Genomic DNA, 24,157 nt, shown 5'->3' on the forward strand with positions numbered 1-24,157 from the left:
TTCCAGTTGTTATGACTGATTTTCACAGATAATTCACCTTTAGCTTGACCTGGTTAAAATGCCTCTATCTGAGGTTTTTTTGAAAGTGCATAAGCTACCTATTAAGGGTGTCCTGAGAAGTTAATATTCAAGACAAACAGTGATCTCAAAGTTCCACATTCCTCCCTGATTAAATTTTATGGAAATAGGCACAAGTTAAACCTTACAAACTTAACTAATTGAGGAAATTCTACTTGAAGATGAGAAAAGATGACTTAAATTCAGATGTACATTGTTTCTATGCAAGGAAGATTCTGGAATCCTGACAAAAAAATATACAACAAAAACAAACACCAAATTGAATAAAGTTTGATCAAGATATGCAGAGCTTCAATTTTATTATGATTTGAGCAGCTAAAGCAAAAAAGTGAATAATTATATGAAATAAAATTGCAATACTACCACCACCAACAACTCACCAGTGACAGCTCATTCCACTTTTATATGCAGAATTACAGTGGTCTAAAATTGATTTTCAGTGAACTGAGTTTCAGAGAATGTTTTTTTTGAACAGAGATTTTAAACAAAATATCAACTAAGTTGCTCATCTATCTCTAATTCTGCAAACGTTTCGATAAATAATAAACTTGAAAAAACCATCAGCTGCCAAAATAAATATGCCTTAACTGAAGTCCAGTTTGTAGTAGTAGTAGAGGCATGTGATGCAAGTGTATGAGTATAGCATCAACCAAAAAAAGAAAGAGAAAAAAAAAAAAAAAACAATTTTACACATCCATTCCCTCTAAAAGTTTGTCCATTTCCTTGAATTTATTTAAGCTATTAACTTCCACAATGACAGATGGAAGTTTGTTCCAGCAATCAACTACCCACTGGCTAAAGGTAAATTTCTGCATGTCTTTTCTCAGTTTGAATTTATGCCCCCTCAGGTTCATAATCTGAACAAGCAGAAGAATCCCATCAGAATTGAGCCTATTCAACCCATTCAAGGCCTTATACACCTCAATCAAATCACCTTGCAGGTGACTGGTTTCCAGACTCTGCAATTTGCACAACTTAAGCCTTTCTTGGTAAGAGGACCCCTTTATTCCCCTCACCAATCTTGTTGCCCTTCTCTGTACTCACTCAAGTAACTCTACATTCTTCCTAAATGAGGCAGCATTGCATTATACGAAGGGATAATCACCTCCTTTTCCCTACAAGCAAAATTCATGTATATCATTGACAATACCCCATGACCTGTTCTGGCAGCCTGTCTGCACTTCTCAGAAAACTTCATATTTGACTGCACAATTACTCCCAGGTCTTTTTCATTATCTACCACCTAAGTTTAGTACTACACAGTTGGTACGTTTCTCTAGGGTTACTTCTATCCATATACAATACTTTGCAATTCTCAATGTTAAACTTTCGTTGCCGCTTCTTGGCACATCAGCCCAACTTTTCTAGATCCTGTTGTAGTAGTAGTACACTGCCATTACTGTCATTAACAACCCTGCCAACCTCTGTATTATCTGCATACTTGAACATTAAACCTGATACACCTTCATAAATATCATTGATAAATATACAAAACAACAATGGGTCCAACACCAAACCCCGGGAAACTTCACTAATAACATTAGTCCACGAAGAGCAGTGTCATTGATTACAACTCTCTGTGTTCTCCCACTCAACCAGCCTTTTATCTATTGTAGCAACTTTCCCTTAATACCATACTGGTACAATTTGTACAGTAGTCTTCCATGCGCAACAGTATCAAAAGCTTTCCTGAAATCCAAGTATACAATATCAAAATTATTTTTTGCATCCAGTTCCTTTGTAACCACATCATAGTATCCAATCAAATTTGTCAGACAAGACTTTCCCTTAACAAACCCATGCTGTTTCTGAATTATTACTACAGCTTTGTCTAGATGATCCTGCAATGCTTCTTTAACCAGTGACTCCATTATTTTCCCCGAAACAGAAGTTAAACTAACAGGTCTGTAATTACTCGTGTCACCCTTTGATTCCCCTTTGATAAATTGTGGATATACTTGTACATCTCCAGTTTGTGGGGAGGTCCCGACAAATTGGAAGCTTTCCAAGAAAGCTTTCATAATTATGGCTAAGGGTTTGCTTACTTCCTTTGCCACCTCCTTTAATATAACTGTATAGATCCCATTCACCCTAGATGTCTTGTGTTTAACTTCAGCAATTTCTCCTCCACTTTGCTGTCAGTTAAGAAAAGAAGTCCTTGCTGTTTTTCTTAGCATCCTTTGCCAAAATTTTCTTGTGATCTGCCTTCACCTGCGTAACCTCCATTGTACCTTATATCTACCATCGTCACTTCTGTATTGCCTGTTAATTTATATGCATCCCATGCATTTTTCTTCTCTGCCACAAGTCTCATTAGTTCATCTGCCATATATTTAGGCCTAACTATATTACTACCTTGAACAGTATTTCTTAGTTGATATGAAAAGCCTAGTAGCTTTCACGATTAATTCCTTCAGTGCATTCCATTTAGAATTTGCTGTTGGTAACATCATCGTTATTTAGTTTCACTGTATAGCATTTCAAAACTATTAGAGACCATCATAGTCACCTTTATGAAAGCAAAAACCTTTCTCTTTACTCCTGATGGTAGTCATATCTCTAAGTAAATCCCTCATCAGTATACTGGATCACTGCCATCTAGTGGTTCCTTTATCTGTAACTTCTTAATGCACGGATAATCACTGCTGATAACCAGATCAAGAGTATTACTCTCCCTGGTTTTGTTTACTAAACAAAAACAAAAATTTGCAACATTTCCTCCTTTGGTCTTTTTCAGTACACTCCATTCTTTTAATATTAAAACTATGTGTGGAGAAACAAATGAGGACCATCTAAACACTGAAAATAATTGACATATTCTCTAAACTATATTTACACAAACATTATGATAAGTAGCACCAGGATATCCATAACACATACAGTAGTTTGAGGAAAATTAAGCATTCAAGCAGCCAACTGGTTTGTGCACCACCTTTAGAGTTAACCCAAATCACTGCAGAACCAATGGAAATGTTGAAACAGTCAGAGATTTTGTTTATTCTCTAATTTAATATACAATTCAGTTGGAGTAAACAGTTAGTATAAAAAAAAAAAAAAAAAGAGTTAGAGTATACAATTAAATCAAGTTATAGTAATGAAATTATAATAATTTTATAATACAGTGATAAATCTGACTAAAAAATGAATAGCAAATGCTTAAAAAACGGTACTCACCTTGTATAAATCTGCAATAAATTTATTGGTAGATGGTGGCTAAATTTGGGTTGGAAGAAGCATTAAAATGGGGTGAAAATATTTTAAACAGATTTTAAAATGAACGCAAGGAAGTAGAAGTGCAGATCTCCAATCCTTGGTTGTCATAAAGAGGTTGAAGGACGCAAATGAAAAAATGAAAAAAAGAGAAGAGCGGTGGTGTTAGTCGTTACAAGGGACTTTAGTTGAATAAACAGTCATCAGTTGGCAAATGGGAGAGAAGTGAGCGCGTGTTGTATTTAAAGTTTATCTATACTCTCGTGATGCTCTTTTTGACACGTGGGAACTTTAGCCGCAAGAGGTTCCAAGCCGGTGAGAGGTTGAAGGGAAGTTTAGCGTTAATAATATTGACCCCATTTTAATAACATTTCCTGAAAGCAACTTCAAAATCACAAGTGAAGACAATGCTGATTAATTTCTTTGCCATCATTAGCATTATTCATGCATAATTCATCCTACATGTCAGACTTATTATGTAGAAATTCTGAAGCAGTTCATTACTTCTGAGCAATAAAGGAGTGGACTATGACAGTGTGCCAGCTTACAGTGCACTTTTTGTGAAACAGTTTTTGACCAAAAGTGGTATTTCCCAGCTTGATTAGCCCACCTTAGGCTTTGTTTAAAATGATTTGACTCTTTTCAGATCCATCCTCAAAAGGAAAATTTGTTACCATTGAAGATATTCGAAAGAATGTTATGCATGTCTTGTAATCAGGTCCAAAAGAGTGGTGTCAAAGTGTCTTCAGCAATAGCCTGAGTATTAATTTGATTAGTGAATACTTTTATTGATGAACCAAAGAATGTAAGAAATTCATACTCAAGAGGTTGATTGCAAACACTTCACAAATTTCAAGTTCACTCCAATAGGAGGCCTCTCATATAATGAAGCTTGAATTTAGAGGTACATGAGTATATTTCTCCACACTGCTTTATAATTGTAGTTAGTTAACATTTGACGATTAGAATGTTAAACAGATTTAACATTCTAATCGTCACTTTCTCTGACACAACCCTGATAGAAACACGTTCCACTTTTCATAGTCTAACAGTGTTTGAACAACATTATAAAATATGCTCCTAAAATATTTTGTATCGACACTCTGATTGTTATCTTTACTAACAATAACAAATGGTATATTAGTGAGAGAGGAGCTAATAGCTCCTCCTAATTGACCAGTTATATTATTCAGGCAGTGTCCACATTGATTTTACTGATTGTGCCATGCACATTATATTAATACCTAAAAAGGGCCCACTAAGAATGCCAGCCCTTGGCCCCCCAAGAGCCTACATCTGCCCCTGCTTGCATCTCATAAACCAAACAGTGAGATATATTAGACTATGTTCAGTACATTATAGCCTCAGTTGCTGATGCACTACCAGATTCAACAACATATGTGGACACACAAACTTGAAAAAACAGCTGTGGGAAGCCACTACAGCAAGGGTTGGCAAGTGAAGAGCCATTTTTGATCCAATTTAAAAAAAAGTGAAAATCCGAAGAGCCACACCTCAGCCCAATCTGGGGGAGGTGGGGGTTAAGAAATGGAATAGAGTGGGAAGGTGTTTTATTAAAAAATATATATATTTCGAAATATTATTTATTAATACTGAAAAAAATTAAAAAAAACATCCAATTAGGTACAAATTATTGACTTCTTGAGCAAGTTTCTCAACATCAGGCAAGTATGCCTTAATTTTCATCATTAATTTTGCCTTTCCAAATCCTCAATTTCAGTTTTAAGGCATTTTAGTCTTGCACTCCAGATGTCCTTGATTTTTATGTCTAACTCCATTTCAAATTGTGCTTCATGTGGGCTAAAAGTTAAAGAGCCACATTTACATATTCAAAGAGCTGCAGGTTGCTGACCCCTGCACTACAGAATGATAATACCACAGTTTTTCTTCTTTGTGTGAAAGGCTGTGAGAACTCCCAGGAACACATCTGTGGTGTTCAATAGAAGAAAGAACCATACAGGTCCAGGTTGGATAGAATATCCTAAACATAACAGCCACTAGATGTCAATAATATGGATGCATTCTGCATTCCACCACAGCATGTCTCATAAGAAAATTGATTGAAATTAGGCAGCTACTAAAACTGTGAAGAAAAACATGTCTGGATCAGTTGCTTAAATGGAACTTAAATAGAATCACGTGCTATGGGTAATCTTCCTAGCTAACAGGAGTTCACTGTCACCTAGGGAGATTACCAATAGCAAATAAATCTAAGCTTTATTGTCACTTCACTTCTTCACTAATTGAACAGATCACTGCCCATTAAAATTACTTCTGTAATCCACAGAGATAGCTAGAAGCCTCAGGATAACTGTTACCAGTCGGTAACAGTTAACCTGAGGCTTCTAGCTAACAGTTATCTCAAGAGTGACGCCGACCGGGCTAGCCGAGTGGGTAAAGTACCTGCCCGGCAACCCAAAGGTCGCGGGTTCGATTCCCGCCTCGGGCTTGGATCAAAGTACTGCAAAAAACCTTGGGAGGTGCAATATGGCCACAGAAGCCGATGCGCCAACAACTACCAAATCAAATCAAAAAAAAAATCAAGAGTGACTATGGTTGTATGAAACTAACTTCGCTGGCATGGTGTGCAGTGTTAATCAAAATGGAAAATAGTGAAAATCTAAGCACTATGTTGTGGGCAATCTGTCTTGAATTTATTAAAGGAATACAGATTATTTTGAAATATTTTGTGGTACTTCTTCATTAACTGAGTTGCTATCCTAATTACTTCATCAACTTAATACACCTGATTTCTTGAATAGTCCCTGTTTCCATATACAAATCTTTTTCTTTTAATGGCATGGTTAAATCTTATTCCTCAAAGAAATTAAAGACTAATTACACTAGTTTACAGTGTATCTGGGGTTTGAGTAAAAGTATGTTACAGTTATTTATGCATGTTTACTGATTACTAAACCGAAGTCCATTTGTTTCTATCACATAAAGATTTTTCACAATTCATTTACAAAATATTACCTAGATATTATACGCAAATGTGTACATTACTATAGTTTCTGCAGTGGTTTACAAGTTTTATACCCCTATATTCGTAATCAATATCAAATATTTGCCTCAAATACAACAGATTGTGCATGTTTAACCCGCAACTACACACACACACACACTGCAAGGTAGCTGACCTTGACTCAGGAAGGTAGACGACCCCCCCATCCCACTCTTCCGGCCGATCTGTGATTCCCAGAATTTTATTTTCCGAGTGGCATCTGGGAGACTCCTGTGTATAGTTATGGGTTAAACTTGTCTGAGCATGCACTCAGTTGTTTCTACAGTCCACTCACCCACAGAGCCTATATAACTGGCACATTCCCTTATGCGGTCACAGTACTCCTGTAAAAACCGTTGTGAGTTCTCGTTGTGTGTTAGTTTTCTTTTAGTATGGCAACCAGAAAGTGTATAAACAGTCCCGACATATTTTGTTACATATGTGGTTGTTTTGTTCCTGTAAAGCAGAAGCAAAATATTACTGATTTTGTAAAAAAATTCGTATTATGCGTACTTTGACATAAAACTAGGCAATCAAGATAAATCGTGGGCACTGCATAAAGTACCTGTGTCGAACATCTTATAAAATGGAGTCAAGGAAAAAAGGTGTGCTTGCCATTTGCTATTCCTATGGTGTTGCACGAGCCGGTAAGCCATGCCGAATGTTACTTTTGTGTATGTGACGTTAAAGGTTACAATTCAAAAAATAAAAAGAACATCAAATATCCAGATCTACCATCAGCCATAAGACCGGTTCCGCATGGACCTGATCTGCCTGTAAAACCTCCACCAAAAACTTTGGAGTCCACATCTTCTTACACCGAAGCAGAAGCTAAAGAGGTTAGTGAAGAGGAATGTTATCAACCAGAAAACATTTTAACACCAGAGCAATTCACGCAAGTCGAACTGAACGATTTAATAAAGGACTTAGGTCTTCCAAAGTATGCTGCTGAAATTCTGGCAACGAGACCTCAAGCGAAGAACTTACTTGCTCCAGGTACATCATTTTCCTGGTACAGAAATCATGAACGGGAGTTTATACATTATTTTTCACAAGAAGGTCCTATCATATATTGCAGTGATATCACTGGTTTAATAAATGCCTTAGGAGCTCCATCATATGCTCCTAGTGAATGGAGACTATTTATAGACTCTTCTAAGATTTGTTTAAAAGGTGTTCTCTTGTATAATGGAGATAAGTATACATCTGTGCCAGTTGCTCATTCAGTCTACTTAAAAGAAACTTATGACAATCTAAAGTTGTTTTTGGAGAAAATTAAATATCAAGATCACGAATGACAACTATGTGGAGACTTAAAAGTGTTATGTATGTTGTTGGGGCAACAGGGTGGGTACACTAAAATGCCATGCTTTATTTGTGAATGGGATAGCAGAGCTAAAGCGATGCATTGGACAAAGAAGCAATGGCCTCGGAGGCACAATCTTACACCGGGGTCAAAAAATATTGTGCACGAAAGTTTGGTGAAGCCAGATAAAATACTTTTACCTCCACTGCATATCAAGTTAGGCATAATGAAGCAATTTGTTAAAGCATTGAATAAGGATGGCAACTGCTTTAAGTACCTTTGCAGTAAATTTCCCGGGTTATCTGATACAAAACTTGAGGGTATCTTCATTGGTCCCCAAATTAGAAAATTGGTTTTAGATGGCCAGTTTGAAACTGCTATGACTGACATTGAAAGGGAAGCCTGGATTGCTTTTAAAAGGTGTAATGGAAAACTTTCTAGGAAATCATAAATCACAGGTTTATGAGAAAATTTTTCAAAATATGTTCAAAAAGCTTCGCAATTTAGGTTGCAATATGAGCATCAAAATTCACTTTTTTGCATGCCCATCTTTGATTTTTTTCCCGAAAATCTTGCACAGATGAGCGAAGAACAAGGGAAGAGTTTCCATCAGGACATAAAGGAAATGGAGCAGAGGTACCAGGGAAGGTGGAATACAAGCATGATGGCTGACTACTGCTGGTGTTTAAAAAGAGAGAAACCTGACACTGTACATAAAAGAAAAACGATTAAACATTCTTTTCAAACAAAAAGACGAAAGTCTGATTAATGAAAGTTTCAGAATTTTGATTAATACTTGTTAGTATTTGGGTATTTTATGATATATGAAAATATAATCCTATCAATTATATACTTTCGTAAAAAACAATACTTTTTTATTTCTTATATTGTGATGTATCTGGATGTGATAGAAAAAAAATCTGTCATATTTGAAATCACAGCAACATATTTCAGCCAATTGAAATTCAAACCGCAGTGAACAAACTTAAATTTATAAACTAGTGGTATTCTTTCTATATGCAAGTTCAAGTGCTTAAATTTTCACTATTCCGCAATACTGTCAGATGAAGTCGGATTTTAACCTTAAAAAAGCTTGCACTACCACAAAGTGAATCCAACCGGAGACTGCAGGAAAGATCCTTCACAGCTGCTGACTTCAGTACACCTCCTGTAATATAAAAACAGCTCTACTTATAATGTCACTAAATGCAAGTGCACAGTTGCAGGAACATTTTATACAGTAGTATATCTAATACAATCTGTTTAAACATGATGATATCTCTCTCTCTCTGGCGTGTAATGGACTTTAGTTGCCATTGCACCATAAAACCTCCAATAACAATTCTTTCCCCCCCCCCACTTCAGAGCACTTTCACTTAAAAAAAGAAGGAAGGAATTTGCTAAAGTAGCTTTAACTAATTCACAATGCAAGTTTCATAATTATAGTTAAATTTATAGTAATGTACCACTCGCTTGCCAATCTCATAACATGCAGATCACTTTGAATTCAGTTTGTATTACCCAAAACAAAAAAAATTAATTTAAAAAATAAAAAAGATATCCGTAGCATATTGAATTACAACCTTACATTTCGAGGGTACACCTCTAAAACTGTGTTCGCAGGCCAGCCGCTAGTTAGTACACCAGACTGAACCTATTCGTGACTCTTTAGGGGGCTTCCAGATTAGCTAGTGTATAATCTTGCTACATCTACTCTGCCAGATAGTGACTGGAGGGAGTCCGAGTAGCGTGTATGCAGGGAGCATTGTCGAGGCCACGTTATGTCAAGGATCTGGAATATTCTTACCATGTCTATTCCAAAAATATCATTACTTAGCATTAGCATTAGTAGAGGCATATGATGCAAGAAAGCAAGCTTATACAGCATCAGCCAAAAAAAAAAAAAAAAACCGCTTCCATTTCACCCCTCTGTTCATTCCAAATACCTGTCCAGCCCAGCCTTTAATTTATTTAGGCTATCAACTTCCACAACAAGGGATGGAAGTCTGTTCCACCAACCAACTACCCGCTGGCTGAAGACAAACTTCCGCACATCTTCCCTACATCAGTCTTTCCTCAATTTATGCCCTCAGGTGATTATTCTGAGCAAGAGGAAGAATCCCATCAGCATTGAGCATGTTCAAACCATTCAAGGCTTTATACACCTCAATCAGATCACCTCGAAGGTGCCTAGTCTCCAGTCACTGTAATTTGCAAAATTTAAGCCTTTCTTCATAAGAGCAACCCTTTGTTACATTCACTAATCTTGTTGCCATTCTCTGTACTCGGTCCAACAGCTCTACATCCTTAAAACGAGGCCTCCAGACCTGTATACAATACTCAAGGTGTGGCCTGACCATTGCCTTATACAAGGGGATAATCACCTCCTTATCCCTGCTAGAAAAATTCCTGTATATCATTGACAAGAGACTATGAGCTACTCTTGCAGACTGTCTGCACTGCTCAGAAAACTTCAGATCTGCCTGCACAATTACCCCCAGGTCCTTTTCATTCTCTACCACTGTTAGTGTAGTACCACAAAGTTGATATGTCACTCTGGGGTTACTGCTTCCCATATGTAGTACTTTACATTTGTCAATGTTAAACTTCATTTGCCACATCTCAGCCCATCTGCTCAAATTTTCTAGATCCTGTTGCAGCAGCGTACTGTCATTAGTGCCCTTAACAACCCTGCCAACCTTCATATCATCTGCAAACTTGGACGTTAAGCTTGATATACCATCATCAGTATCATTTATAAATACAGAAAACAACAATGGACCCAACACTGAATTCTGAGGGACACCACTAATAACATTAGTCCACAATGAGCAGTGTCCATTGATTACCACTCTGTCTTCTCCCACTCAACCATCCCTTTATCCCTAGCAGCAATTTGCCTCCAATGCCACAGTGCTCCAATTTATTCAGCAATCTTCCATGTGCAACAGTATCAAAAGCCTTTCTAAGATCCAAGTATATAATATCAAAGTTATTCCCTGCATCCAATTCCTTTGTGACCACATCATAGTATCCAATCAAATTGGTCAGGCACGACTTTCCCTTAACAAAATTATGCTGTGTCCGAGCTATAACTGAAGTCTTGTCTAGATGATCCTGCAGTGATTCGGTAACCATTGCCTCCATTAATTTTCCTGGAACAGAAGTTAAACTAACAGGTCTATAATTACTTGTGTCACCCTTTGATCCTCCTTTGTGAATTGGGGTCACATTTGCACATCTCCAATCCATGGCTACCTCCCCGTGTCCAAAGAAGCTCTCAAAATTATGTCTAAGGGTTTGCTTACTTCCTTTGCTGCCTCCTTTAATATAACTGGATAGATCCCATCCACCCCAGGTGCCTTTTTGTGTTTATCTTCAACAATTTCTCCTCCACTTTACTCTCAGTTATTACAGAATCATCTAGCTAACTGCCAGAGTTTGATTCACCTCTGGCATTCCCTTCCCTGAATAACTCCTCATGTGTGAATGTAGATGCAAAATACTCATTTAGTTTGTTAGTCACCTGAGCAGGATCATCAACAGTTGAACCATCAATATCCGATGGATCAATCTGATTCATCCCTTTCCTTCTAGAGTTTACATATATAGAAAACTCTTTGTTGTTTTTCTTTGTATCCTTTGCCAAGGATTTCTCAAAATCTGCCTAATCTCCTTTGTGACTTGGTTATAGACCAGCTTATATCTATTAACTTATATTTATCCCATTAATTTTTATGTATCCCATGCAGATCAAATTGTATCTATCATAGGCTTCTGTGTCATGTGTTAATTTATATGTATCCTATGCATTTTTCTTCTCTGCCACATGTCTCATTAGTTCATCTGACATCCATTTAGGCCTAAACCTTGAACAATATTTCTTAGTTGGTATGTAAAGCTTAGTAGCTTCCAAGATAAGTTCTTTGAATGCTTCCCATTTTGAATTTGCTGTTGGTAATCTCATCAGTTGGTCCCACTGTATAGAATTTAAATACTGTCTCAGACCATTGTAGTCGCCTTTACGAAAGTAAAAACCCTTCCCTTTACCCCTGATGGTAGTTACCTCTTTGAGTAAATCCGACTTCAGCACACTGTTGATCACTGCCACCTAGTGGTTCCTTTTTCTGTAGATTCTTAATGCATGAAGAATCACTACTGATAATCAGATCAAGAGTATTACTCAATCTATTTGCCTCCCGAACATGCTGATGTAGAAAACAATCATCGAATAAATCCACAAAAGCCTTGCTAGTGTGTGAGTGACCAACCCACAAATTCCAGTCAATATCTGGGAAATTAAAATCCCCCATTATAAGATTCTATGATTTACTGGCCCACAGATGGCTCCCTATCTTCTAACTTCTCCACTGCCAGTGTCCCCCAAGGTTCAGTTCTTTCCCCCACTCTTTTCCTCTTGTATATTAATGACCTTCTTCCATTGACTGGAAATCCTATCCATAGTTTTGCCGATGATAGCACACTGCATTCCACTTTCCATTCTGAGAAACCTTGTCCTGCTCAATCACCTTCAACTTCTCGAAAATCTGCTGCCAATTCCTTAAATGCCGATCTTGAGGTAATTCTCCAGTCGGGCAAAGACAACTTAGTTGATTTCAACCCTTCTAAAACTCAGTCTTGTCTTATATCTTGCAAAAAGGATTCTTCTGCTCTTATGCTTATCTTTAGTGACACTCCAATTTTTGGGCAAAATGATATATCTCTTTTGGGGATTACCCTAACTTCAAATCTCTCTTGGCACAAGCACATTACAAATATTGCTTCCTCTGCATCTAAAAAACTTGGTTTTCTCTTTCGCTCTTGCCATTACTTTTCTTCCAAACAGCTGCTCACTCTGTATAAATCGCAAATCCGCCCTGCCATGGAATATTGTTCCCACATCTGGGGTGGTGCCCCCAAAACCTCTCTCAGGCTTCTTGATTCCATTCAGAAGAGGGCAGTTAGGTTAATTAATGATTCATCTCTAACAGAGTCTCTCCACTCGCTTTCTCATAGACGCACTGTTTCTGCTGCATGCCTCTTCTACAGATACTTCCGTGGGCACTGTTCTTCTGAATTGGCTTCTATAATTCCTGCTCTCTCTTTCAAAACAGTCCGAACAAGTGCCGCCAACATCCATTTACTGTCCAACTTCAATCCCACAGAGCCAACTTTTCATCTTCCTCATTTATTCATTCAACTGCCTTTTTCTGGAACAACCTTCCTTCATACGTATTTCCTGAAAATTACAATCTACAGAAATTCAAGTCCAGTGTCAACAAACATCTTCTTTCGTCTTCTGAACCCCCAACCCAAGCACGGTACTAAGTACTATAGGTTCTAATACCTCTCGTGTTTGGGGTTCTCATAAAAAAAAAAAAAAAAACTCTTATTTCTGAGTACAGTTTCTTATTATAGTTATCAGAGCCATTAGCCCTATAACACACTCCTACTCTCAATTTTGATCTCCCAATGCTTATGTCACACCAAACTGACTCGACATTGCACTCTCCAGCGCCGTGTTGACTGGCTTCACTTCCTTGGATTTTAGGTGTTTCTTAACTAATAGCATTACCCCTCCTCCCTTCCTATCCTGTCTATCCTTCCTGTACACTTTGTACTTCCCAAATTCCAGTTCTGCATTCCTTATATCTGTGTGATACCACATCTCTGATATCCCAACAATATCTGCCTTTGATGTTTTGAGCAATACCTCAAATTCATCAAATTTATTTACCAAACTCCTAGCATTGGTGTACATGCAAGTATACTATATAGTATCGGTGTAAATACACCATAGTTCACCCATATATTTGAACTAGAGAAGCGTTATTTATTTGAAGTAATGCAATAGCAGCTATCTCGTTGCGAAGGCAACCACATTATGAGATACAATTAAAACGATGCCCTCTACGCTACATACATAGTTCAAATATATGGGTTAACCATGGTGTATTTACACCGATACTCTATAGTTAATTATCAAAACCCATAAGGATTATGCCCTGTGCATTTAATTTTCCAAATGCAAGTATACATGCACCTGTTCCTATTCTTAGCTACCCTAACACAACCCATGTGTTTACTTGTGCAGCAATGACTCCCAGCAGTCTCTGAAATACCCTGCATCTTGTTTTCCATGCTGCTGCTCATTCCAATAGAAGCAGTGCAAGAATCACTTTCACTTCTGCCAGTGGCTGCTGTTAATCTACTAGTCGTTGTATCTCCCCCCAAGCTAGCACTTTTCCAACCCATCTAACACTTCATACAGCGTGTTTCCCCCGCACTCTTTCTTACCATTGAATACACCATGAATTGTCAAACTAATAGAGTAAGCTTATCTGCAAAAAGATCTAAACCTTCCACACACTTCCTAGTTCATTTCACAAATATATGTGGTCTGAATTCTAATCTCAACAATGTCCATTTCCACTTGCAGTGTGCCAAACCCCCATGTACATTTTCTGACAGACTCTTAGTTATCGGTTGATTCAACTACTGCTCATCTCAGTTGCCCAAATTTTTTGCTGTACGATTCCTTTCGCCTCAAAGGTGGTACACGTGCATATGTCCGTTCCGATATTCCCTGTCAGAGACTTGGTAATTTTGAATCTTCACTTATCAATCTTATCTGGGTTACAATCTCTCTACCTCATTGTGTCAAATTCATCTGTTGTCTCTACTGTCTCCCAACTCCACTAATCACTGGGGGCTCTTTGACTTCCTCTTTTTGCAACTTCACTTTCTCCAGTCCAACTTTCCTAACAGTGAGGTAATTTTCCTTGGTGATTTTAATGTTCACAACTCCAACTGGCTTCCGTTTTCTGGTTGCACCGACCCAGCTGGTCGAGATGCTGTTGAGGCTTTTGCAATTACTAATGACCTTGCACATATTGTTCATTTACCTACAAGAATACCAGACAATCCTAACCATACAGCCAACATGCTTGATCTTTTTCTCACAAACAACCCTTCTAAGTATACAGTCGAAGTGAGTGATCCTTTTGGCACCTCACATCATAACTTGGTGATTGTCTCTTCTCCAATGGAGCCTTTATCTCATGGCTCTTCCCAACCTCGTGTTGTTTACCATTACAACAATGCAAAATGGGATGACCTGCGTGATTTCTTTTCTTTTCCTTGGTCGGATTACTGTTTCAAAACATCTGATGTCAATGTTTTCTCAGATCGTGTCAGTGAAATTATTCTTGTAGGAATGGAAATCTTTATTCCACCCTCCACTTTAAAATCTCGTGCTTTATCTAAACCTTGGTTTTCCAATAAATGTGCTAAGGCTGTTCAAGAGAAGAACATTGCATATCGTAATTGGCTTGTTTCCAATTCTTCAGTTTCATTTTCTGCCTACACCAAAGCTCGCAACAATTGTAAAGCAGTTATTAATCAGTCCAAACTAGATTTTGAACAGGCTAAGAGTCGAAAACTTGCTTCTTGCCCTAATAGTAGCCGAGCATTCTGTTTTCTTGCCAAAACTATTGGCCACAACTTTTGCTCACCTCTGTCAAAACCAGATGGTTCTGTTGTCACTTCCGCCAAGGATAAAGCTGACCTGCTAGCATCCCATTTTTCTTCCAGCTCATGTATTAATTATCTTGGTAAAACACCTCCCACCATTCCCAACACACTCCATTCAATGCCTCCTTTGGTCTTCCATCAAAAGAGTGTCAGAAGGATTTTGACCAATCATGATGCTCAAAAAGCTCCAGGTCCTGATGGTATTTCTTCACTTGTTCTCAAAACCTGTGCTCCTGAACTTATTCCTGTTCTTTGCCACCTTTTTTCACTTTCTTATTCCAAAGGTGTTTTTCCTTCTGCTTGGAAATTTGCTCATATCCAGCCAGTTCTTAAAAAGAGTGACAAATTCCTCCCATTCAGTTATCATCCCATTGCAATTATTTCTACTCTTTCTAAAGTAATGGAGAAATCAATTAACTGCCAATTCTTAAACTACCTACAATCCTTCCGTCTGATCAACGATCGCCAGTATGGATTCCATCAGTGTCAATCCACTGGTGATATTCTGGTTTATATTATCCATGTATGGACAAATTCAATGGAAAATTTCGGTGAAACACAAGCAGTTGCTCTTGTCTTCTCAAAGGTTTTCAATCGTGTTTGTTATAAAGGTCTTCTAAATAAGCTTCCATCTTATGGTTTGCCAAATGTTTTTTGTAATTGGTTATCCAGTTTTCTCTCTGATTGCTCACTGAGGGTGATGGTTGATTGCTCTCTGTCTTCTAACTTCTCCACTCTTGCTGGTGTCCCCCAAGGTTCAGTTCTCTCCCCCACTCTTTTCCTCTTGTATATTAATGACCTTCTTCAATTGACTAGAAATCCTATCCATAGTTTTGCCGATGATAGCACATCGCATTCCACTTTCCATTTTGAGAAACCTTGCCCTGCTCAATCAGCTTTGACTTCTCAAATATCCATTACCAATTCCTTAAATGCCGATCTCCAGGAAATTTTCCAGTGGAGTAAAGTCAAGTTAGTTGATTTTAATTCTTCTAAAACTCAGTCTCTTCTTATATCTCGCAAAACAGATTCTTCTGCCCCTATGCTTTCTTTGGTGACACTCCGATTTCTAGGCAATTTTAATATATCTCTTTTGGAGATTACCCTGACTTCTAATCTCTCTTGGCACAAGCACGTTACAAATATTGCTTCCTCTGCATCTAAAAAACTTGGTTTTCTCTTTCACTCTCGGCGTTACTTTTCTTCCAAACAGCTGCTCACTCTGTATAAATCGCAAATCCGCCCTGCCATGGAATATTGTTCCCACATATGGGGTCTTGCCCCCAAAACCTCTCTCTCAGGCTTCTTGATTCCATTCAGAAGAGGGCAGGTAGGTTAATTAATGATTCATCTCTAACAGAGTCTCTCCACTCACTGTCTCATAGACGTACTCTTTCTGCTGCATACATTTTCTACAAATACTTCCATGGGCCCTGTTCTTCTGAATTGGCTTCAATAATTCCCGCTTTCTCTTTCAAAACAGTCCGAACAAGTGCCACCAACATCCATTTACTGTCCACCTTCAAACTCACTGAACCAACTTTTCATCTTGTTTATTCATTCGATATCAACCTTCCTTCATATGTTTTTCCTGAAAAGTTACAGTCTACAGAAGTTGAAGTCTGATGTCAACAAGTATCTTCTCTCATCTTCTCAACTTCCAACCCAGTCACGGTACTAAGTACTATAGTTTCTAATACCTCTCGTGTTTGGGGTTTTCATAAAAAAAAAAAAAAAAAAAAAAAACATGGGTCCTTAAGTGTTTTCGAGATTTGCACATTTCTAGTATTAATTATCTAGTCAGTGGGATCCACCACTGACTTGTTTGTTTAGGTTATGCTCATTCTCTCCATTTCCCCTCTCTCAATGCTCTGAGACATAGCAGGCATGCTAGTACTTGTCAGGAGATAGTCAACATTGAAGAGGTTACAGCAGCGAAGAGTATGCGGACATGCACTTCATGTATGTTAAAGGCAATGCACTGAAGACTGCAAGTTTGTACCAAGAAGCATTTCCCCGCTGAAGGTAGCCCAACAGGCGCACATTCATCATGGTACATCAGCGCCTTAGAGAACGTGAATGCTTTGCACATGGAGTACGAGCAGGTAGGCCCAGAAGCATAACACCTGATGTTGATGAAAGTGTGTTAGAAAGAACATCTGTAAAATCGTGTGGTGTTAAACCAAAAATAAATAATGTATTTTGTTATGTTTAATAAAACCACCCTTAGCAAAGGATTCACAGCTTTTTGCTATACTAGTGCTCCCCTAGTCAGCGGCAGATCTTAACAGAAAATGTGCATTATCTCAAAAACGGTTCATTTGCAGCCCAATGTTCATTGAGACTTTCTGCTTATTTTAGTTTGTACTTTTCACCTTTAAATTATTGACCATTTTTGAAACATCCTGTATAGTATCAGCCAAAAAAAAAAAAAAAAAACACCCTACATACTTCTCCCATTCTTACCCTCAAAACATTTATTCAAACCACCTGCTGGCTGAAGGAAAACTTTTGCATGCCTCAACTTAAATTTGTGTCTTCTCATTGTGTGTGTGTAGTCTCAGCAAGAGGAAGAATACCATTCACATTCAGCTTACTCAATAATTCAAGGCCTTAAACACCTCAATCAGATCACCCCACAGGTCCTAGTCTTCAGAAGCTGCAATTTCTAGGTAAGAGCACCCTTTTTGTTCTCTTCACCAATCTGGTTGCCCTTCTCTGCACACATTCCAGCAGATCTACATTCTTCCTAAAGTGAAGCCTTCCAGATCTGTATACAATACTCAAGATGCAGCCTAACCATGGCCTTGTACAAAGGGATAATCACCTCCTTATCCCTGCTAGCAAACACTGTTTTATCAATTTTTTATCTTTAGGTGAAGTTCATGCACGTCTGCAATATCCAAGCCTTATCAATACCAGAAAATAGTCCAGATTTGAACCCAGTTGGAAACTTCTAGTGTTATGATTCAAAAAATTGCTGATAAAAAGCCACCAAACAAAATAACGTTGCAAGAAACCATTATTCATGTCTAGTATTATAAACTAAGCAGTAATTATATCAAGAATCTGATACACTCCATTCTAGACAGGTGGTAATTAAAGTTGGCCAACAAAATGCTAATATCCGTTAATGGAAGATCTAATGGTATCACAACCGTATTTGTTTACTGCTGGTGTATTTTCCATCTTATTACATAATGTTAATTTAAAACATTGTTATTCTACAGACTATATGAATGGCTTTCATTGGTGACAATGAAAAGGCATTCATATAGCCTTTAATATATTTCTACAATTATTTGTGAATATATATGTCAGAATAGTTTTTTCTTTTCGTTTAATTTATTTTCTTATCAATAAAATGCATAATCATTTTTCTCAATGTATAACAAATTTGAGGATATTGGACAATTATTTTAATCGTAATGCTTATTCTGGGAGAAAATTTACAGAAAATTGCATGGTGTAATTTATGTGGGCTCCATTGTATGTCTGGATTAACAGTTGCAGATAATTTAATTCACCACTTTACACAGAATTTTAAAATGGGCAGTTTGGACTCAGCAAACTACTATCTCCTGTTGCCAAGAATGGAAGCCCCTTTGCATTTTAAAATTTGATGTTTCCTAAAAATTAAGTTAATTTCTTAGGGAAAAACTGTGGATTTTTTTTAAAGTTTATTCCACACATTAAAATCTTGTTCTTATTACTAAATTTAATCTAGTACTACAATATCTTTATGGATTTCTTAAAAGGTGCTCTTGAGTTAATCTATAAAACAGATAACATGTAATCTGTTAATCTGCAAGTCTAGGTCTGCTATAAATGCTTTAAAGGTACTGGAACTATTATTTAGGTTAAATAGTTAAATATCTGTCACAAATAATAAGATTTCAGCATTTATAAGAAGTGTGATTGTGGATGAGCATTATGAGCATTGTAGACCACCATGCAGGATACTGCACAGTGTTCTACAATATCAGAAATTGTTGTCATCAGAGTTGTTTCAGATGTAGAGAGCCACCACCTTTTATTGCTATAAACCTACCCAAAATACAAAAATTACTGCTCTACTGGCAAGATTTGGACAGAAATCACACCAGTGGTGAGATTTAATTCAAAAATTTGTGGGTCCCAGTGAAAGATTCAATTTTGGAATTTCTGTGATTAATTGGGGTTTAGAGGGGAACAGGTATCCTGTGTGTTATCAGACACTCAGCCTAAAACACTGATGGATCCAATATCTCTCTATTACAGAAGATTTAGGAGAAGTCCGGTTGGCCTGCCTCCCTAAAATCCACTCATGCACACCTTCTCGATGGTAAGCCCTGTTACGTCACTTAGGTGGCAACGAACGTGTAGAGTGGTTCTCTTCAAGACGCCTGGTCAGCGTGAAGAGGAAAAGACCAAACCCTCCAGCAATGAGAGCACAACAATACAAATGGCCCTCAGTCCCCAGCAGCTTTCACTCTCCCTCTTACGGCAGCGAGAGGATCAGAGTGGAAGCAGAGGGTGCTAAGAATCTCTGGGTACGACCAGGCTGCCATGCACGGAAATTGAACTTGGCCTGTTATAACGTACGATCACTCATCGGTGAAGACAGGATATTAGAGCTGGAAAAGGAATTAGAAAATGTGAATTGGAATATCATCAGTTTGGCTGAAACAAGAAGAAGAAATGAGTCACTTATAAGTCTATCAAGTGGAAATCTGCTGTACACCAATGGAAACAGTGAAAGGAGTGAAGGTGGAGTTGGGTTTCTGGTCCATAAAGATTTAAAAAACAACATTTTGGAATTCAAAAGTACATCACCAAGGGTGTCAAGACTAATACTCAAGATTTCTAAGAGGTACAAGCTAAAGATTATAATGATTTATGCACCAACATCGAGCCATGATGATGAAGAGGTTGAAGAAATGTACACTGAAATTGAGAGTCTTCTAGATGAGCAGAAAACCCACTACACTATTATTATGGGGGACTTCAATGCTAAGGTTGGAAAAAGGCAAAACAGCGCAGAAAGAGGAACTATAGGAAATTTTGGAATTGGTGAAAGAAATAAAAGAGGTGAAAGACTTGTGGAATTTGCAGAATCTCACGGACTGTCAGTAATGAACACTTTTTTCAAGAAAAGGGTGAACAGAAAGTGGACATGGAAGAGTCCAAATGGATTAACAACTAATGAAATCGACTTCATCCTCACTAACAGAAGATATATTGTGAATGATGTTACCGTCCTGAATAAGGTAAATGTTGGAAGTGATCACAGAATGGTAAGATGTACACTTGATATAGATGTAGGAAAGGAAAGGAAAAAAACTGACTCGAGTAAATAATACAAAGGTCTTTGAAATAACAGAGGAGGAGAAAAAGCAGTATGTACTTGAACTTAAGAACAAGTTTGAGCTTCTGCAGACTGCTCAGGACCAAGATATCGACGAGGAATATTACAACTTTCTGAAAGTGATAAAGCCCAAGAAACCTATAGGGAAACAGAAATCCAAAGAAGAAAAAATTAGTCAAGAAACACTTGTCATGATGAACCAAAGACGACAAATGAAGAGCAAGAAAAACACTGACAGGGAGAAAATTGAGTATACTGAGTTATGCAAAGCCATTAGAAAGAGACTCAGAGAGGACATAAGAAGATTTAACACAAGAAAAGTAGAACAAGCATTAAGGGAAAACAAAGGATTCAAATCAGCAGCCATGAGCAGTAATACAGAAAGACAAATGATACTGAAACTGAAGAATAGCGATGGTGTACTTATAAACAGCAGAGAAGGCATAATTCAAATAGCAGAAGACTACTATAGAGAATTATACAAGGAGCGAGGGAATGATACCAGCAGTGGGGAAGATGGATTGCAAAGTAGCAACACATACGACATACCCGATATTCTTCCTGATGAGGTAGAACATGCATTGAAGAAAATGAAGAATCGGAAAGCCCCGGGGGAAGATGAAGTTACTGTAGAGTTGTTAAAATTGGGAGGAAGAGACATAACAAAAAAACTGGCAAGGCTCTTCACAAAGTGCATTAGAAAAGGTGTGATGCCTAAGCAGTGGAATAATGCAATCATAGTTTTGCTGCATAAGAAAGGAGATAAATCAGAAATTGGAAATTATAGACCAATTAGCTTGTTATCCCATATCTACAAGTTGTTCACAAGAGTCATTACTAACAGATTAGAAAGAATACTTGATGAGAATCATCAAGTATTCTTTCTCACAGTTAGTAAGGATTTTGGACTAAAGATGAATATGGCTAAAACAAAAGTAATGATGAACAAGTATGCCACGGAAAGGGAAATAATGATTGAAGGAGCAGTAATTGAAAAGGTGGAGTTATACACTTATCTGGGACAAGTTATTAGCTGTAATAATGATAAATGGCTGGAAGTCAAGAGAAGAATAAATTTTGGATGGATAGCATTCAGGAAATATAGCCACATACTGAAGAGCAATATCCCAGTTTGTCTGAAACGTAAAATAATGAATCAATGTATACTCCCCACCATGACTTATGGAAGTGAAACTTGGGCACTCACCAAAAGAATGGAAGAGAAGCTAAGAACTACACAGCGAAGAATGGAACGAATTATATTGGGAATCAGACTGTTAGATAAGAAGAGAAACATATGGATTAGGCAGCAAACTCAAGTAAAGGACATTCTTATCAAAACTAAAGAACTAAAATGGAATTGTTCAGGACACATAGCTCGAAGACATGATGACAGATGGACTAAGAAAATAACAGAATGGTACCCAAGAGGGGTTAGAAGAAAACCTGGAAGACAAAGACGGAGATGGATAGATGAAATTCATGAGTTTTTGAGTAGTAAATGGATGACCAGTGCTCAAAACAGAAGGAACTGGAAAGTTGCTGGAGAGGCCTTCATCCTGCAGTGGATTGAAAATGGCTGATGATGATGATGTGATTAATTTTATTGGTTTGGGATAAAAATATCAGGGATGTTTAAGGAGGTCACATTTTGCTAGGAGGCTCCACTGCATTACATCAGTGTATTATTTGTACAATATGCATCTGAATCCCACCCTGTTAGTCCCTTTTGTATCCTTATAAACATACAGAGTCCAAATTTGAATACATTCTGCTTGTTTCTTGAATCAGCAGAGGACTCAGATTATAGGAACATTAATTACAACCACTGTGTGTGTGTGTGTGCGCGCACGCGCGCGCGCACACACACAAAGTTACAAACAAAAATTATCAGAGTTATGTACTGTGTGTATGTGCGCACACTAAATAACTCAGTGAATTTTTTGTCATTGTTAATAAGTTCTTTACTTTTAATTCTTTTTTCTTTTTTGTTTTTTCAGAAAAGAGAGTTGATCCCAGTGGAAGAGTTTATTTTGTAAATCACAAAAACAAAACTACCCAATGGGAAGATCCTAGGACACAAGGGTGTGTTTGTGTGTTACTTTTTATTTAAAAACTGCAGTGTGTTCTGTATATTAGCATTTCTCAACCTTCTTAATAATGCAGTCCATTTAAGTCTTCAGTTAATTCCTCACATGCACTTATCAATCAATATTCTTATGTTGTCTTATATTGCAGTGTTTCCCAATCTTTTGTTGCTCAAGTCACACTTTAAGTTAAAAGACGAATATCAACGGCACACTGGAATAGTGATTGCCATTGAACTCAATGGAATTTTTCCTAATCTCGGGGCATACTTGAAAAAGGGTCTCAGCACACCGGTTGGGAACCACTGTTATATTGGACACTTCAGTTGAAATACAGTAAAGATTATTACTGAATGTAGTGAAATAAATACCACTCTGTGCGACATGTAAAGGTGAACTATTTGTTGTATGGTGGATGTGACTTCTGGAATTTTTACAAGATAGACTGAATAGAAGAGAATTGCGTAGTTGTACTATAGACCCTTATAGCAGAACATGCTGTAGCTACTCAGTGGGATTAATTGGTGGGAAAAACATTGCATTCCATGGGTTATGCCTTCAATTTCTTTGGCCATAAGATTCTTCAAATCACACTCACTCATTCCCAAAGGGAGTTCATGGAAGATTGAGCCATCCAACATCAATAGAAACATTGACAGGTTTACTGTCCTCACCCACCCACCTGGATTGCTCTCCCCTCCCCCATCACTGCAGCCATCCAGTTCTTCTCCCCATTTCTCCCATTGTTAGGATTTCTTCACCCCCACCCCATTGGCACTAAGAGATCACATAAAATTTGAAGCAGATGGCTGTATAGGCAAATAACATACAACTAGGCATCCATTGACATTAGCTCATTCACCATTGGTCCAAGAAGGTCCCAGTAAATATGAAACATGCTTTCAAGACAAGCCAATAAATCAGTCTCTTGGCTTCTTCTCGCAGCCAGTTAAATCAGAACTGGAAGCTTCTGTAGCATATAGCTCTCCATGAAATCCAGAAAGCAGATATCAATCAGTATTCATAAATATGTCACTGCCTCTCACCTCAATTTACTCACAAAAGTTAACTCCTTGAATCTTATTGAAAACCATGACATTGGCTGTAACATACAGTTATTTCATCCCCCCTCTCACAGTTTTGTCTTTCAATCTTTTGTAAGTTTATTTATTTTATTAATTACTTTCCATTTACATTATCTTCTGTTTGGCCTATCTTGCAAAATTTCAAGAGTGGCATCAAACATGCAGCAAATTCAACCTGTGTATGTAAGACTACCCTTAACTCCTTTATTTAAAGATTATTATTATATGCACTTTTAGACAGAAAACTTTAAAGCCATAAACTAAAAGAAAACCCAGTAAAGAGTTATCTATCTATATATTTTAATTAGCATTAGCATTAGTAGAGGCATTTGATGCAAGAAAGCAAGCTTATGCAGCATCAGCCAAAAAAAAAAAAAAAAAAAAACACTTCCACTTCACCCCTCTGTTCGTTCAAAATACCTGTCCAGCTGAGCCTTTAACTTATTTAGGCTATCAACCTCCACCACAAGGGATAGAAGTCTGTTC

The 24,157-nt window shown here is 37.6% G+C and overlaps 1 protein-coding gene across 6 annotated transcripts in view; it reads left to right on the plus strand.

The window, feature by feature from the left end:
- The window catches only part of Su(dx) (WW domain containing E3 ubiquitin protein ligase suppressor of deltex), a 382,533-nt gene that overhangs the window by 183,507 nt on the left and 174,869 nt on the right, over positions 1–24,157 (plus strand). For all 6 annotated transcript variants that reach the window (XM_090383423.1, XM_090383427.1, XM_090383426.1 and 3 more), the window contains one exon: positions 22,500–22,584. In XM_090383423.1, the coding sequence (XP_090239549.1) occupies positions 22,500–22,584 (85 nt within the window). The remainder of the gene's footprint in view (positions 1–22,499; positions 22,585–24,157) is intronic.

Source organism: Mastigoproctus giganteus, chromosome 10, assembly GCF_048544385.1.
Source record: "Mastigoproctus giganteus isolate SK-2022 chromosome 10, ASM4854438v1, whole genome shotgun sequence".
NCBI classification, from domain to species: Eukaryota; Metazoa; Arthropoda; class Arachnida; order Uropygi; family Thelyphonidae; genus Mastigoproctus; species Mastigoproctus giganteus.